This window comes from Falco naumanni, chromosome 4, assembly GCF_017639655.2.
Source record: "Falco naumanni isolate bFalNau1 chromosome 4, bFalNau1.pat, whole genome shotgun sequence".
Taxonomy (NCBI): Eukaryota; Metazoa; Chordata; class Aves; order Falconiformes; family Falconidae; genus Falco; species Falco naumanni.
In genome coordinates, this window is record NC_054057.1 from 3,414,983 (window position 1) to 3,427,587 (window position 12,605).

The following is a 12,605-nucleotide window of genomic DNA, read 5'->3' on the forward strand; positions in this document are numbered from 1 at the left end:
AGAAAAAAAAAAGCACAAATCAGGGCTAAAGTGGTTGGACTTAAGTGGCACAGTTGTCCATGAAGTACAGTCGTGGTGAAAGCAAAAAAAAAGATGGCTATTCCTCTGAGTGTAATGAATAAGTTGCTAAGAGTGAGCTAAAAAAACAACAGCAAAACCTTTCTCTTTTATTTATCGGCACTATTTGACAAATGTAAAATCCCCAAAGACTACACCAGCATCAAGGTCTTGCTGTAGTCTTTCTCTATGGATAGACCTGTTGGAACTGCTCCCTTTGTACATTGATTTACTAGTCACGTTCTTGAGCGTGGGAGGCAGAGATCCAAGCTGGATGCAGTGCTGTGCCTCTTGCCTCTTTGTTAACAAAGTAAGAAGGGGATTCTCAGGTGCACCAGGACAGGGAGTTTTGGGTTTTTATAATCCCTAGAAAATAATATGCAGAACTTGAAGTGATGAACCACTGTCTTGGCTTTTTATGTCCTCAGACCTCTGTGGCATAGCAATACTGAAGATGGAAATGTTTTCGGGGTCCTTAGGTGTGAAACAGCAACAATGACAACAGAAGTTCAGTCCTATATGTTCATTGTTACCTGTGCACGTTCAGGGACTTGCGCCAGCTACTTAGCGGCTTCTGTTCACAAGCCCTGCTGAGCTTTGAGCTTGCACGCCGCCTCAGCGCTCAGTACAGCAGGGCAAACAGTATCTGGCTGCTGGACCATTTCACGCAGGTGGTATAGGGGAGAGCTCCTTATGTGAATGTTTGCCTCTAAAATTACAGTAAAATATCCCCAAACCCACAATTACTGTACCTGGTTCTATTTAACAAAGCTTTTAACCTCCAGACCCCCGGCTTTTCCAGCTGTATTGCTTTTGGCAGGAACACCGTTCTGTTTGTCCTGTAGTGTTGCTGGCGGAAAGCAGATGCTTTTCTTCAAGTAAATGAAGCTTCCAAGTATGGACAGTGGAAAGCACATCCCAACATTGGAAGCAGATGCTAGAGAATGACTCAGGTGCAGTCTTCAGCCCCAATGTCCTATTTTCCAGAGAAATATAAGAGGAAAAGGAGGAGAAAAAAAAAAAAAAAAAGCCACGTATTTTTAATGCGTACTTTAGCTGCAGTGGCTGGGCAGTTAGTCAAGGACAGATAAATGTTGCCAAATAGAGATTTTCCAACTAGATGGAAGTTGGCCAGTATCTTCGGAGCTATTTTTGTGCTCATTAGGTGTCTCTGAAGATGTGGCCGGTTGTGCCCAGATTCTAGCATTGTTAGAATGTTTTAATGGTTAATGTTTTAACACAGTTCTGATGCCTTCTTGACACAGTTATGATTTCAACACAGTTTAAATAATGGGCTTACCTTTAGTACAAACTACACTGTTTCAAATTCAGACCAGCAACAGTGTATGAATGGGGAACAAAAGAAAGATGAGAGAAACGGGTGTGAAAAATACTGGAGAGACAGGAATAAATGCGAGAAACCTCAGCAGAGCAACACAAAGGAGAGCGAGCAGAATGCAAAGAAATGCCTCAGAGGCTCACGTAAGCAGTGAGATTTCATTTATTTGGCACAGACGGACAATAGCCCCGCTAACCAGGATAGCTATTGTTCTTTTGTTTTTGAGAAACAAAAAGGGTAAATGTGAAGCACTAGCTTCCCAGGGAAAAATCATAAAAATAAGTTCTCATCCTGCTGTCTACCAAGGAACCAGAAGCCTCTCGTACTTCACCTATGGCCCTCATGCTGTTGTTCACCCACGTGTTTGTCAGCTCAGAAAACAAATGAAATATATTGAGGCCTTGCTCTATCTGAGGAGAGCCAAGGATTTCTTTAGAGCAGAACACGTTAATTGGATCGAAAAACATTGAGTCAATGCACTAAGCAGGAAAACACACGGTGCTATCTGCTGTGTAGTCGAGCATACAAGTGCTCCAGCAGCTAATGTTTCAGAACTGAGTATAATATTGGCATATCCCCTTTAGCTTTGTTTCAGTGGTTTTCATAATGAAGACAGAAAGCCACCCAAAATCAGAGGAAGCCTCAAAATGTTCCATTCCTTTGGCAGCAGTGGAGGGAGAAGAAAGGGAGGACTTTGCTTTAGAAAGACAGAGGTGCTCAAATACGAGGATGACAGCTGGGGAATAAGGACCCACTGTTTCAGGGACAGTGAATTGCTTATAGCCTTTACAAGCTCGGGGAGGGTGTAAGCTGTAAACAAGGTTCGAGAGCTTTGGCTCAAATACAGTGGATCCTGTCAGTGAAAAGAACCTTCCATAGCATATAGGTAGCCTCATGCACCCATTAGAGCCATCTGAAGCATGGACGTGCAGAATTCTCCTCTTTAGCTGGTTAGCTGGAAAGCAAACAGCTGTCACTGAGGAAGGCAGGGGTGTCAGATATGCCTGGAGACATGCATCTGGGAATTTCTGCCCAATTAAAATATTTCTGAAAGCAAAAGATGATGGTTTTTACTGAGGCAGCTAGTGGAAAGCATCATCTAGGAAACCTAAACAGATCAACCATGCATTTGTTGTTCGGGGAGTTACCGTTCTCCACAACTAACTAGCTTCATCTGGAAAAGGACAAGCTCCACAGCATCATAACCCTCTGCAGCAACCACAGGACAAACAAACAGAGCTGAGGCAAAGCCTGACGATTTTTTTTAACCTCTGCTAGTCAAATCTGTGATGGGTTTCACCTGCATGCTCAAATGTGAACATATGGATATGCAATGTAAAGAACACAGCCCCCGAGCCAAATCCTTTAGTGATACATAAGGCAAGTTCTCAGCTGAATATACTACTGAGGGGCATAATAAATATTCATGCTTGTTTACACCTTAACGCATGTTAGTTGCTCCACGGACTTCATCAGTGATTCCCATTGCTTGGTCTTGCTGAAGGACATTAGCGCTCCTGAGTTTCTCGGTTTGCTGAAGGGCTTTTGGAGAGAGATCCTCACAGGCACAGCTCATTGCTGCTGTGTTTAGTCCTGTCAGCAAAAGACTTTTATTTTTAAGCAGACAATTTAACTGAGTGTTATTTGTGTTTAATGCCTAAATAGTATTAGCTATTTGTATGTCTAAGGCCTAAGCAGAGGAACATAAATCAATATATTTTAATAGACAGCTTTCCTTTTCTGTGGCATTTTTGCAAATTTGTTATCATTACTTAATACCAATTTGGTTCAAGTTTATTTTGCTTATTTACAGACGCTTTCACTCGCAAATCTGTTTTTTCCTATTGTTTATTGTTTGTTTGTTTTTTTTTAATTTTTGCTTTCCCATCCCTAAGCCAGTTTCACGTGTTAAAACTTTTCAGCACGCCCAGTTTTACTCATTAAGGGTGCGATGCAACGCGTTCGGGCCGGCTAGCAGGAGCCCCACCGAAACAAGAGGGTGGCCACTCAGCCGCGCCGCGGCTGGAGCTTGCCCCGCAGCAGTCGCTGGTCGCCAGGCCTTCGATTAAACCGAGGTAATTGTTGCGTGTTTGTTTCCGTTGGGTCTCGCAGCACTGCAAACGTCGCCGCCGCTCGTTTTTTGCTAACTTCATCGCGTCAGTTTAAGGGAGAGGAAGCGCCTGCCCCTGGCCAGCAGCAACCCTCGGGCTCGCCCTCGCGGGCACGGCAGAGCCGGGGCGACCGCAGCGGCGCGGAAGGAGCCGCTCGCTCCAGGCTGGGCGTGAGGAAACCATTCACCCAGCGACTGCGTGCAGAGAGCTGCGCTAACGCCCCGGTGCTCGCAAAGCGCGGCCCCCCGGGCCCCGCTCCTTCTCCGCTCGCGTCTCAAACCGGAGAAGGGCGAGGGGGCCGGCGACCGCCTGAGCCGCGTAAAAGCAAACCTGGGGGGGCGGGGGCCTGTGTGTGTGGTGGGGGTGCCCGCGGCGCCGAAAACGGCGATATTAAAAAATCGCGGGCGAGGGCGGCGGGGCTGGATGCGGACGGATGGGGGCAGGTCGGGCAGGAGGAGGGCTAATGTTTCCTGCCCGCCGCCGCCGCCCCCCGGCCGCCCCCCGCAGCCGGGCGGAAGTCAGCCCGCGCCGTCGGAGCTTAAAAGGCTCCCGCACGCCGCGCCGCCCCAGTGCCGGCGGCCGCAGCGGGGCCAGAGCCAGCGCCGCCGCCAGCCCTGCGGGCCCCGCGCTGCCCCGCGCCCTGAGCTCCCTTCCCCCCCTTTCCCCCATCCCCCGCCGCCCGAGGGCCGGGGCCGCCCAGCTCTGCCCCTCCGTACCCCGCCGGGCCGGGGGAAGGCGCCCAGCGCGATGGCTCTCCCCGGATCCCACGCCGCCCGGGACGGTGCTGCCGCATCAGTGAGTAATTCCTGCTAATTCACCCCCCGGGGCCGGTGGGCTCCGGCTCGGCAGATCGCGGGGGAGGCGGGCGTTTTGTTTTTTGCTGCCACCCCCCCCACCTCACTCCATCCCCTCCTCGCTCCCCCTCTTCGGGTTTTATATTATTTTTGTTTTCTCAATAAAACACCACGCGAAGAGGCGAGATGACAAAGGAAATGTGATCCCAGGCGCTGCAGGGGCTCAGAGCGAGCGAGAACCGGAGAGGAGGAGGAGGGGGCGAGCGTAGCGCGCTCGGATAGCATTGCACAGCGGCTCCAATTTGTGCGAGCGAATATAATACACCCCCCATGAATAATTCAGGGCGGCCGGCGGGGACCTGCCGCTGCTCCTCTGCCCGGCCGCGGCCGCCGCAGCGTGTGCGAGTCGCGCCGAGCCCGCGGCGCTGAGCGCCCGGTCCCGCCGCCGGGCACCGCGTGTGGCGGGGCCGCTGCGGGCTCGGCGCTGCCCTCCGCGGGGACCCCGCTTAGAGGAAGGCGGACGGCGAGCCGGGATTTTTGAGAGGCGAGAGGGGACCGCTGCTTTTAACCGTCCGCGGAGCCCTTTTCTTCTTCCCATCTCCTCCCTCTCCTCTGTGTCCCGCCAGCGTGAGTCTCTGCCGGTGGGGTGGGCACCAACGCCGCCCTCCATCCCCACCCCCCAGTCATGCGGTGGTGGAGCAGGCGTCGGCGGGGGAGGACTGGAGCCGGAGAAGTCTGCCTGGCCACTGTGTTTCAGTGCCTCTCTCTCTCCTAGAGCTGCTCTGGATTGCAAAAGTGGAGGGGGGAACTGAAACGAAATTTCCCCTTCCCCCCCGACAAGCACAGGTTTAAAGGAAAAGAGGAAAAAACCCCACGCCCCAAGAAGAAAGCGCGAAACTTGAGTTAAGCCCCTGCAGCCCCTCACCCGCGTCCTCCCCGCCCAGCCGGAGGGACTTGCACTGCCGCCCCGACCCCGTCCTGCGGCCGTGGGAACCGGAGCCGAGCCCCGGCGGACACAGGTCCGGTCCCCGCTGGACGCGGCGGGGATCGGGCGGTCGGCGCCCATGCACTTTCTGTTTAGGAAGACAAGTAACCAAACCACGTTGTCAAACTGCTGACCCAAGGGGGAAATGAGAAGACTGTGTGAGGTATTGACCGATCTGGGAATCGATACAATTTGTCTAATGCAACGGGGGATCGGGGGCTGAGTACATGTGAGGGAAGAGAGGCTCCATTTGCCGAGGGAGAGCGGGACAGCTACACCTTGATACCAAAAATACCCTCTCGCCAGCAGCAAGCCCGGCAGCGGCGAGGTACGAGGCGAGGATCCAGCTCCCTGCAGACGCCGGATCGATGACACCGTATTTGCAAAACCGGCCAATCGATCCCACTTGGCAAAACGACTGATCGATGCCAGCTTGCTCGTAAGCCGCTTGCAGAACTACCTTCTTCTCCCCACGCCTCTACAGACGCCCCCCGTCTTTTTTTTTTTTTTTTTTTTTTCCCGCCCACGCTTCTGTTCTGTGAGGGAGGGGAGGCGCGTTTTCACCCCCCATCGGGGAGCCGGGCCCATCGCAAATGGCTTCGTTTCCCGAGTCCGACTTCCAGATCTGCCCGCTGTGCAAGGAGATGTGCGGCTCGCCGGCTCCCCTCTCCTCCAACTCCTCCACCTCCTCGTCCTCCTCGCAGACCTCCAGCTCCTCCGGGGGCGGCGGCGGCGGCTCCTCCTGCGGGGGCCCGCCGCGGCGGCTCCACGTCCTGCCCTGCCTGCACGCCTTCTGCCGCCAGTGCCTGGAGGCGCAGCGGCACCCCGGCGCGGGGGACGCGCTCAAGCTGCGCTGCCCCATCTGCGACCAGAAGGTGGTGATCTCGGAGCCCTCGGGCATGGACGCGCTGCCCTCCTCCAACTTCCTCCTCAGCAACCTGCTGGACGTCGTGGTCGTGGCCGCCGCCGCCGACGAGCAGAAGAACGGCCGCGCCGCCGGGGCCGGCCCCGCCGCCGGCTCCGGCGCGGGGGGGCGGCGGCGGCAACAACCGCCACCACGGACGCCCGCCGCCGCCGCACCGCGCCGCCGGCTCCTCGCCCGCCGCCGCCGCCTCGGCCGCGCCCTCCTCGACGTCCTCCTCCTCCTCCTCGGGCGGCGGCTCGGCGGCGCTCCTGCTGCGGCGGCCCCACAGCCGGCAGGGCGAGCCCCGCTGCAGCTCCTGCGACGAGGGCAACGCCGCCAGCTCCCGCTGCCTCGACTGCCAGGAGCACCTGTGCGACAACTGCGTGCGGGCGCACCAGCGCGTGCGCCTGACCAAGGACCACTTCATCGAGCGCTTCGCCGCCGCCGCCGGCCCCGCCGCCGCCGCCGGCCCCGCCGCGCCGCTCGCCCTCAGCCCGCCGTACCCCGCCTCGCCCTACAACATCCTTTCCGTCTTCCCCGACCGGGCCAGCTACTGCCAGCACCACGACGACGAGGTGAGTGCGCGGCGCGACGCAACGCGGGAGGGGGGCGGCCGCGCTCCCGCCCCTCGCCGGCGCCAGAGGGCCCCCGCACCCTCGCGGCGGGCGGGCCTGAGGGGCCGGGCGCGACCGGCCGCGGCGCTTCGTCCCACCGGGTCCCGCCGCCCCGCGGGGCTCGGGGGCCGGGGGTGGGCTCAGCTCCGCCGGGGGGGGTGGGGGGTAGGGCCGCCCTTCCAACGGGCGGGCGGCGAGGCGGCGGCGGCGGCGGTCCCGGGCGGCCGCTCGCTCCCGGGAGGAGGAGGTGAGGCGGGGGGCCCGCGGCTCGGTGCGGGCGGCGGCCGTCGGGGCCTCGGGCCGCCGGTGCGCGGCGGGAAGCCGCTGCCGCGGCCTCTGAGGGAGCCGGTATGTGGGGCGCGTAGCCTGGGCGGCGAGGCCGCGGGCGGGGAAAGCCCCCCACGCCCCTGCCGTTTCTGATGCGAGGTTCAGCTGCTTCGTGGGGTCGGCTTTGTGCCGCGTTCGGCGTGTGAGATACCGAGGAAATAAACCGAATACGTAGGGAAGGAGGGTGGCCGTGACGAGGGAAGGACTGTATTTTTTTTTTAAGGCAGTCAGAAATTAGCAGAGATGGGCATCCTTGCCACAGCAGCTGCATCTCCTGCTCCGGGGCAACGTTGGTGCAAACGGGAACTTTACGGATGCAAAACCGAGAACTCGTTTTATGTGTGTTTTGCTTACAACGCTTTGCTTGCAAGATTTTGTTTCTGATGATCCTAAGCGTTGTTTCACAGAGGCTGCGGCTTCTTCAAAATGTGCTTGAAGGTGTCTTGAGTTTCATTGGGACATAGTTTCTTGCTGTGATAGTTTGAAACTTGATTTCCATCTGAAACTGGAAAATGGCGGTCTGCTGTCCCCCCCTTCTGCTCTGGGGGTCAACGCGGGGGATTTTGCTGGAATTTTCCAGTAACTTCAGTGTTGGAGGTGGTTTCCTCCCAGTATGAAATCGGACAGCACAACAAGCAGCTTCAGGGGAAAAACCTGCCTGAGAACAGGGAGAGTACCCATGCTTTTCGTGGGATGCTTGCTTAACTGATAGGTGAAGGCGTTTAGACTAGCAAAATGTGATGCCTTTGTCTCCAGTTTGCAAGGACACTTACTCCTATCCCACTGCTGTACCTCTGAAATAATTTTCTAGAAAGCTCTGGAAGAGCTTTTCTTGTTTCTTAAAGCTGCTGGTGTCAGGGAACAAGAGTATGAATTTCGTGGGAAAACAAAAAAAAATTTAAAATGACGTTTTGGGAGTGGTGGGGTGTACTTAAGGGGCCAGGAAGTTTCAAAAAAAAATAAAAAATCCAAATCGAAACGAAAAAAAACCCCAAAACCAACCAACCAAAAAACCCCAACCCAGCAACCTTATGGCAGTTGGGCTGCTTGCACCTTTTTGTGGTATCTTCCTGCTAGTGGGCTTCCCAAAGAACATATATAATACTGAATGCCAGAATGAAATGAAGCACGGTGTTCTTATTATGCTACCCCCCCCCCCCATGTTTCTGCATTCATTCTGGAGTATAACTTTGGACTTGCAGTATGGGCTAAAAAGCTGTCTAGTTCTTGTATCCTCAGTATGACAAAATTCTGTGTGTCAAATGAAACAATGGAGAGCTTTTGGCCACAGCGTAGAGCATCCAGCTTCTAAAACAGATTTATTTTCCACCATTTGGTGAAGAGTAGCTGGGACAGGAGCTTCGAGGTATTTTGTAGACTTAAACTGTACAGCTTTTTTAGAAGTAGCTTGTAAAAAACAAACCCAAAAAACCCCGTTAATTTATTTTACATAACTAATTTTATAACTGATTTTATTTTCGACACTGCTTTGAAAAGAGTGTGTGTGTCTTAGGATTGGTTTTGGGTGTCCTTGTGTGTCCTGTAGACCTAGAAATTGTTTTAAAACAAGTGAGCGTTTTCAAGCCTCCAGCTCCTGTTGAGAAAGGCTTTTATTCTGCAAATTAATGATCTACTACTGTTCTTGATTAGTGAGTTTTGGTGGTTCCTTAATGTGGGTGTGCCTGATGAGTATTTGCAAGTATTTATTATTCACTCAAGGGGAGACCTCTGGGGGGGGGGGAGACTGACTGTTTGGAACAGTTTATACTGTAAATCTTTCTCACTTCGGCTGAAAATGTGGGCAAGGTGTACAATTTTTTTGAGAAAGGGTGGCTGCAAAGCTGGAGGGTTATTGCTTGTTTAATTCTAAGAATGCTATTTACAGCCTCATAAAAGGAACAATAATAGAAAGGCAGCCTTCCAAGAGAGTACTTAAATGATGCACTGAGGACTTTGGTTGTCTAACAGTGTAAAAACAAACCTAAAACACATAGCAGGAATGGTAGCTTGAAACCTTAATATTAGTTATAAACTTTGGTTCTGCTCAGTGTGTAAGTGGGAAAAGCTGGTGACAGCAGGATATTCCCTCAGAATAATGTCATGCATGTAAGTTTGAGCACAGGTAGATCACATCTGTAAGCTGCTAGGAGTTCTTTCAGATGTGGAGTTCTCCTTCTCCAGGATGTATCTTCCTCACCTTGTTTGAGATCAGTTAATAAGGAGTTTGACTGACCCTGTTCCTGAGGCTTTTCTGGGCCAAAGCAGCTGGCTACCTTTTTTTTTACCTCCTTGCATAGAGCCTGATAATCCTGGCCTTCCAACATCACTGCTTCACTTCTTACCTCTTGGTTCTGTTCCTCTCTGGTCTTACCGCCCTTCTTCCTGGGAAGGAAGCACTGTCCATTCCAGAAACATTCTGTTCCCTGTAATTTTCCTTTCTTCCATCCCCACTTTGAGACTCCCTGAAGTGAGGAGGGGAGTAGCATTGTGGGTGGTTACTTACTAGGTGTTCCAAGTCTCAAAACAAGACTACAGATACACATTTGCAAGGCAAGATCAACATAGTTGCTTATCCTTTCAATAGAGAAATGCAGGCTTCTGCTCTTTACTGGGATGTCTGGAGCAGTTTCTCTAGAACCAATGCAACTAGTCTCGGTTGAGCTGTTTACTCATCTAAAAGAACAGTAACCTGTTGTGTGCTATGAGTACATACAGTCACTGACAGCAGAGAATATTGACTGTTAATGTAGTAGCAAACACTAAAGAAAATGGGACTCTGAACACTTGCTTTCAGGGTGGCTAGTGTCTGCAAATACTACAATGATGCATGAAAGGAAAGCAAGTAGACTATTCCTTTGGGGGGGGGGGGGGAGGCAAAAGCCAATCTTTCTTTGTTTATTCAAAGTTTATTTGAATTGCAGAGGAGTCTGGCCTAAACTGAACTAGTATGAGGGAAAAGGAGGAATAGTGTGGCTAGGAAGGAAGGGTAGGTTAGATAGTCTCTTTTGTGTCACGGCTTGCCATCACTGCCAAACACTGAGCTTTACTCCGCCGTGCTCTTAAATGCTGTCCACCCACATGTTTCAGCAGAACAGTTGGCTAACACAAAGGGAATATGGCTTTCTGTGTCTCTTGTGCAAGGGCTATTTATATGAATATGCACATATGCAGTATGTGATGCAGGTTCTTGCCATTACTTATTCTAACGAGTGGTTAGGGTTTTTCCCTCCTAACACAATGATTACAATGATTAAAAACTTTTTTTTCGGAGTGCATCCTGGAGGCAGTGGTCTTAGTATGTGTACTTTATTTTGCTGCTGCTGTTGTGGCTGCTATAGCTTCAGCTTTAGAGGAGAATGTGCACATGAGCTAGAGAAATCCATACTTCCAGTATATGTAAGAAACTGCATATGCTACTTTATACTGATGCATCCACCCTCCATTTTATCGTACTTTCTGTGTCTTTTCTTTTATAGCAAACATGCATGCAGATGCCCAATCTGAAGACAGTACTTTGGATTCAGTTACTGACACCTGTGTCTTTTCAGTTTTTTCCTGGTGAAGAAAGCAGGGCAGCAAGTTATTTTGTTCATATGTGGTCTGTGTAATGTGGATTTAACATCTTTAGAATGATGAAGGGTTTTAATAATCTCTTAATTTCACACTTTTTTTTTTGTTTACAAATAATGTTAAGATATCTGGTGCTAAACAAGTTACCTCTTGATTTACTGTGCTTTACTTTCCTTTTAGTTGTCCCTTCCCCAGCATACTTTCAGCTCCTGGCTCTTCCCTATACATAAAAGTACTTCATTTAACTGCTTATTTTTTATAAGAGAATAAAAGCTTTGCTGGGCTTAAAACTAGCTTTAATACCATACTGGACAGAATCTAGATGTCCTTTCCTTCCCCTGCTTTGCCCCGACTAATGTTGAAATACTCTTAACATTTTAGGGTAAATACAGCACAGTTGTATGCTTCTTTTTCCCCCTGGTAATAATCCGATATCATTATGCTACTGTCCTAATCAAATGTGACTTCAGATAGTTTCCAGTGAGTAAAAACTGGAAGAAACTGAAATGCCTTGTCTGCTCAAGCAACTGTAATGAATTGTTTTTACTTTGAGAAATCTTTGAAAAAAACAAGAGTATCAATACAGGAGAAACTTGCAGGCTGCAGCATAGACCTGTGAGGTTAGACAACTTTCTTGAGAAGATAGATAGGACTGGAGATCTGCATGCAATCTCCATGAAATAAGCATGAAACTAGTCTACTGTATACTGAACTTAATTTTCTTAAGCATCGGTTTTGCCGATGCCTTGAAGTGTATCTTGTAAGCTGGAGGGAGGGTCTGACTGAATTTTTGCTTCAGTTTAGTGATGAAATCTTGCATCTTGTGTAGGAGTTTCTGCTTTCAGCTAAACCTTCAGAGCACGTAAACATGCTTGCTATATCATGCTTCCTTAGAGGAAAACTACCTAGTTCCTCTGTTTTAAAGCCAAGAAGGTATCATTCCTCTCTCGATACTGACTTGACCCTGTCCCTTCCTAGTTCTCCTCCCATACTCCCTTCCTTCCTGCAAAGCTGTTGGTGTCTTTCCATCAGACAAAGAATCATGATGTGTTGAGAGCACAGATCTTAAGCTGTACGAACAATGCACCAAATGTTAAGACTAATGTTACCACAGATAAGATTTCACAGAAGGGGTTTATTGTCTTTAGCTGTAATCCACTATCAATAGAGCAGTTAAAAATATAACCATGGTTCATAATTATGTAGTACATAATTTTTAGTGCTGCTGTTACCCTATCATTCCAAGTCTTAATTAAAAGTGTAGAAATACTGGATGGGAATGGGACTGTTGCTTGGCAATGTGAGTATTGGCTAATGTAATGAATGGATGTCCCTGATCCTAAAATATATTAAACATATGTCCTTGTTTTAGCTGTTCTCATGGGCTTAGCTGCAGCAACTTCCACGGGTTGTTTTCTGCCTTCCCTGGCTGTGCTTGTGGAAGGGCTCTGTGGGTGGGATGGGTTTGGTCCTCTTACCTAACAAATTATGCTTGTGCATCCAAATAAATTCTGAAAGTCACAGGATAGAACAAAAACATGCAAAAGAATTGGAGCAATACTGTCTGCTGTTTTTAAACTTTATTTCAAAAGCTTTACTATGTAGTATCATTTTGGACAATTGTATCTCTCCCTCTTTCCCCTTCCCCCTCCCATCTTAAGGAAGAGAAATTTGTATGTAGCTAATACAGGAGCAGTACTTCTTCCCTAAAGTTCTTTTGACTCTAAGCTGCTATTTTCCTCTTCTTTATCAACCCTCAACAAAATAGCACGTTTTTCAACTATGAAGCCTATAGTCTAGGAACTAAAAATGCTGACCAGCTTTTTTTAGCTGGTGTAAAAGGAGTAAAACTCAGCCACAGATGAGGCTCACAAATACATGTTCTATGTTGTCCTACTGTGCTG

General features: G+C 50.3%; 1 protein-coding gene across 1 annotated transcript in view; it reads left to right on the forward strand.

Moving 5' to 3' along the window:
- Positions 1–4,804: 4,804 nt before the first annotated feature.
- Positions 4,805–12,605, forward strand: part of TRIM71 (tripartite motif containing 71) — a 62,960-nt gene continuing 55,159 nt past the window's right edge. Inside the window, 2 exon segments of the mRNA XM_040589418.1 lie at positions 4,805–6,284; positions 6,286–6,765. Of these exon segments, the coding sequence (XP_040445352.1) occupies positions 5,880–6,284; positions 6,286–6,765 (885 nt within the window). The 5' untranslated portion in view covers positions 4,805–5,879.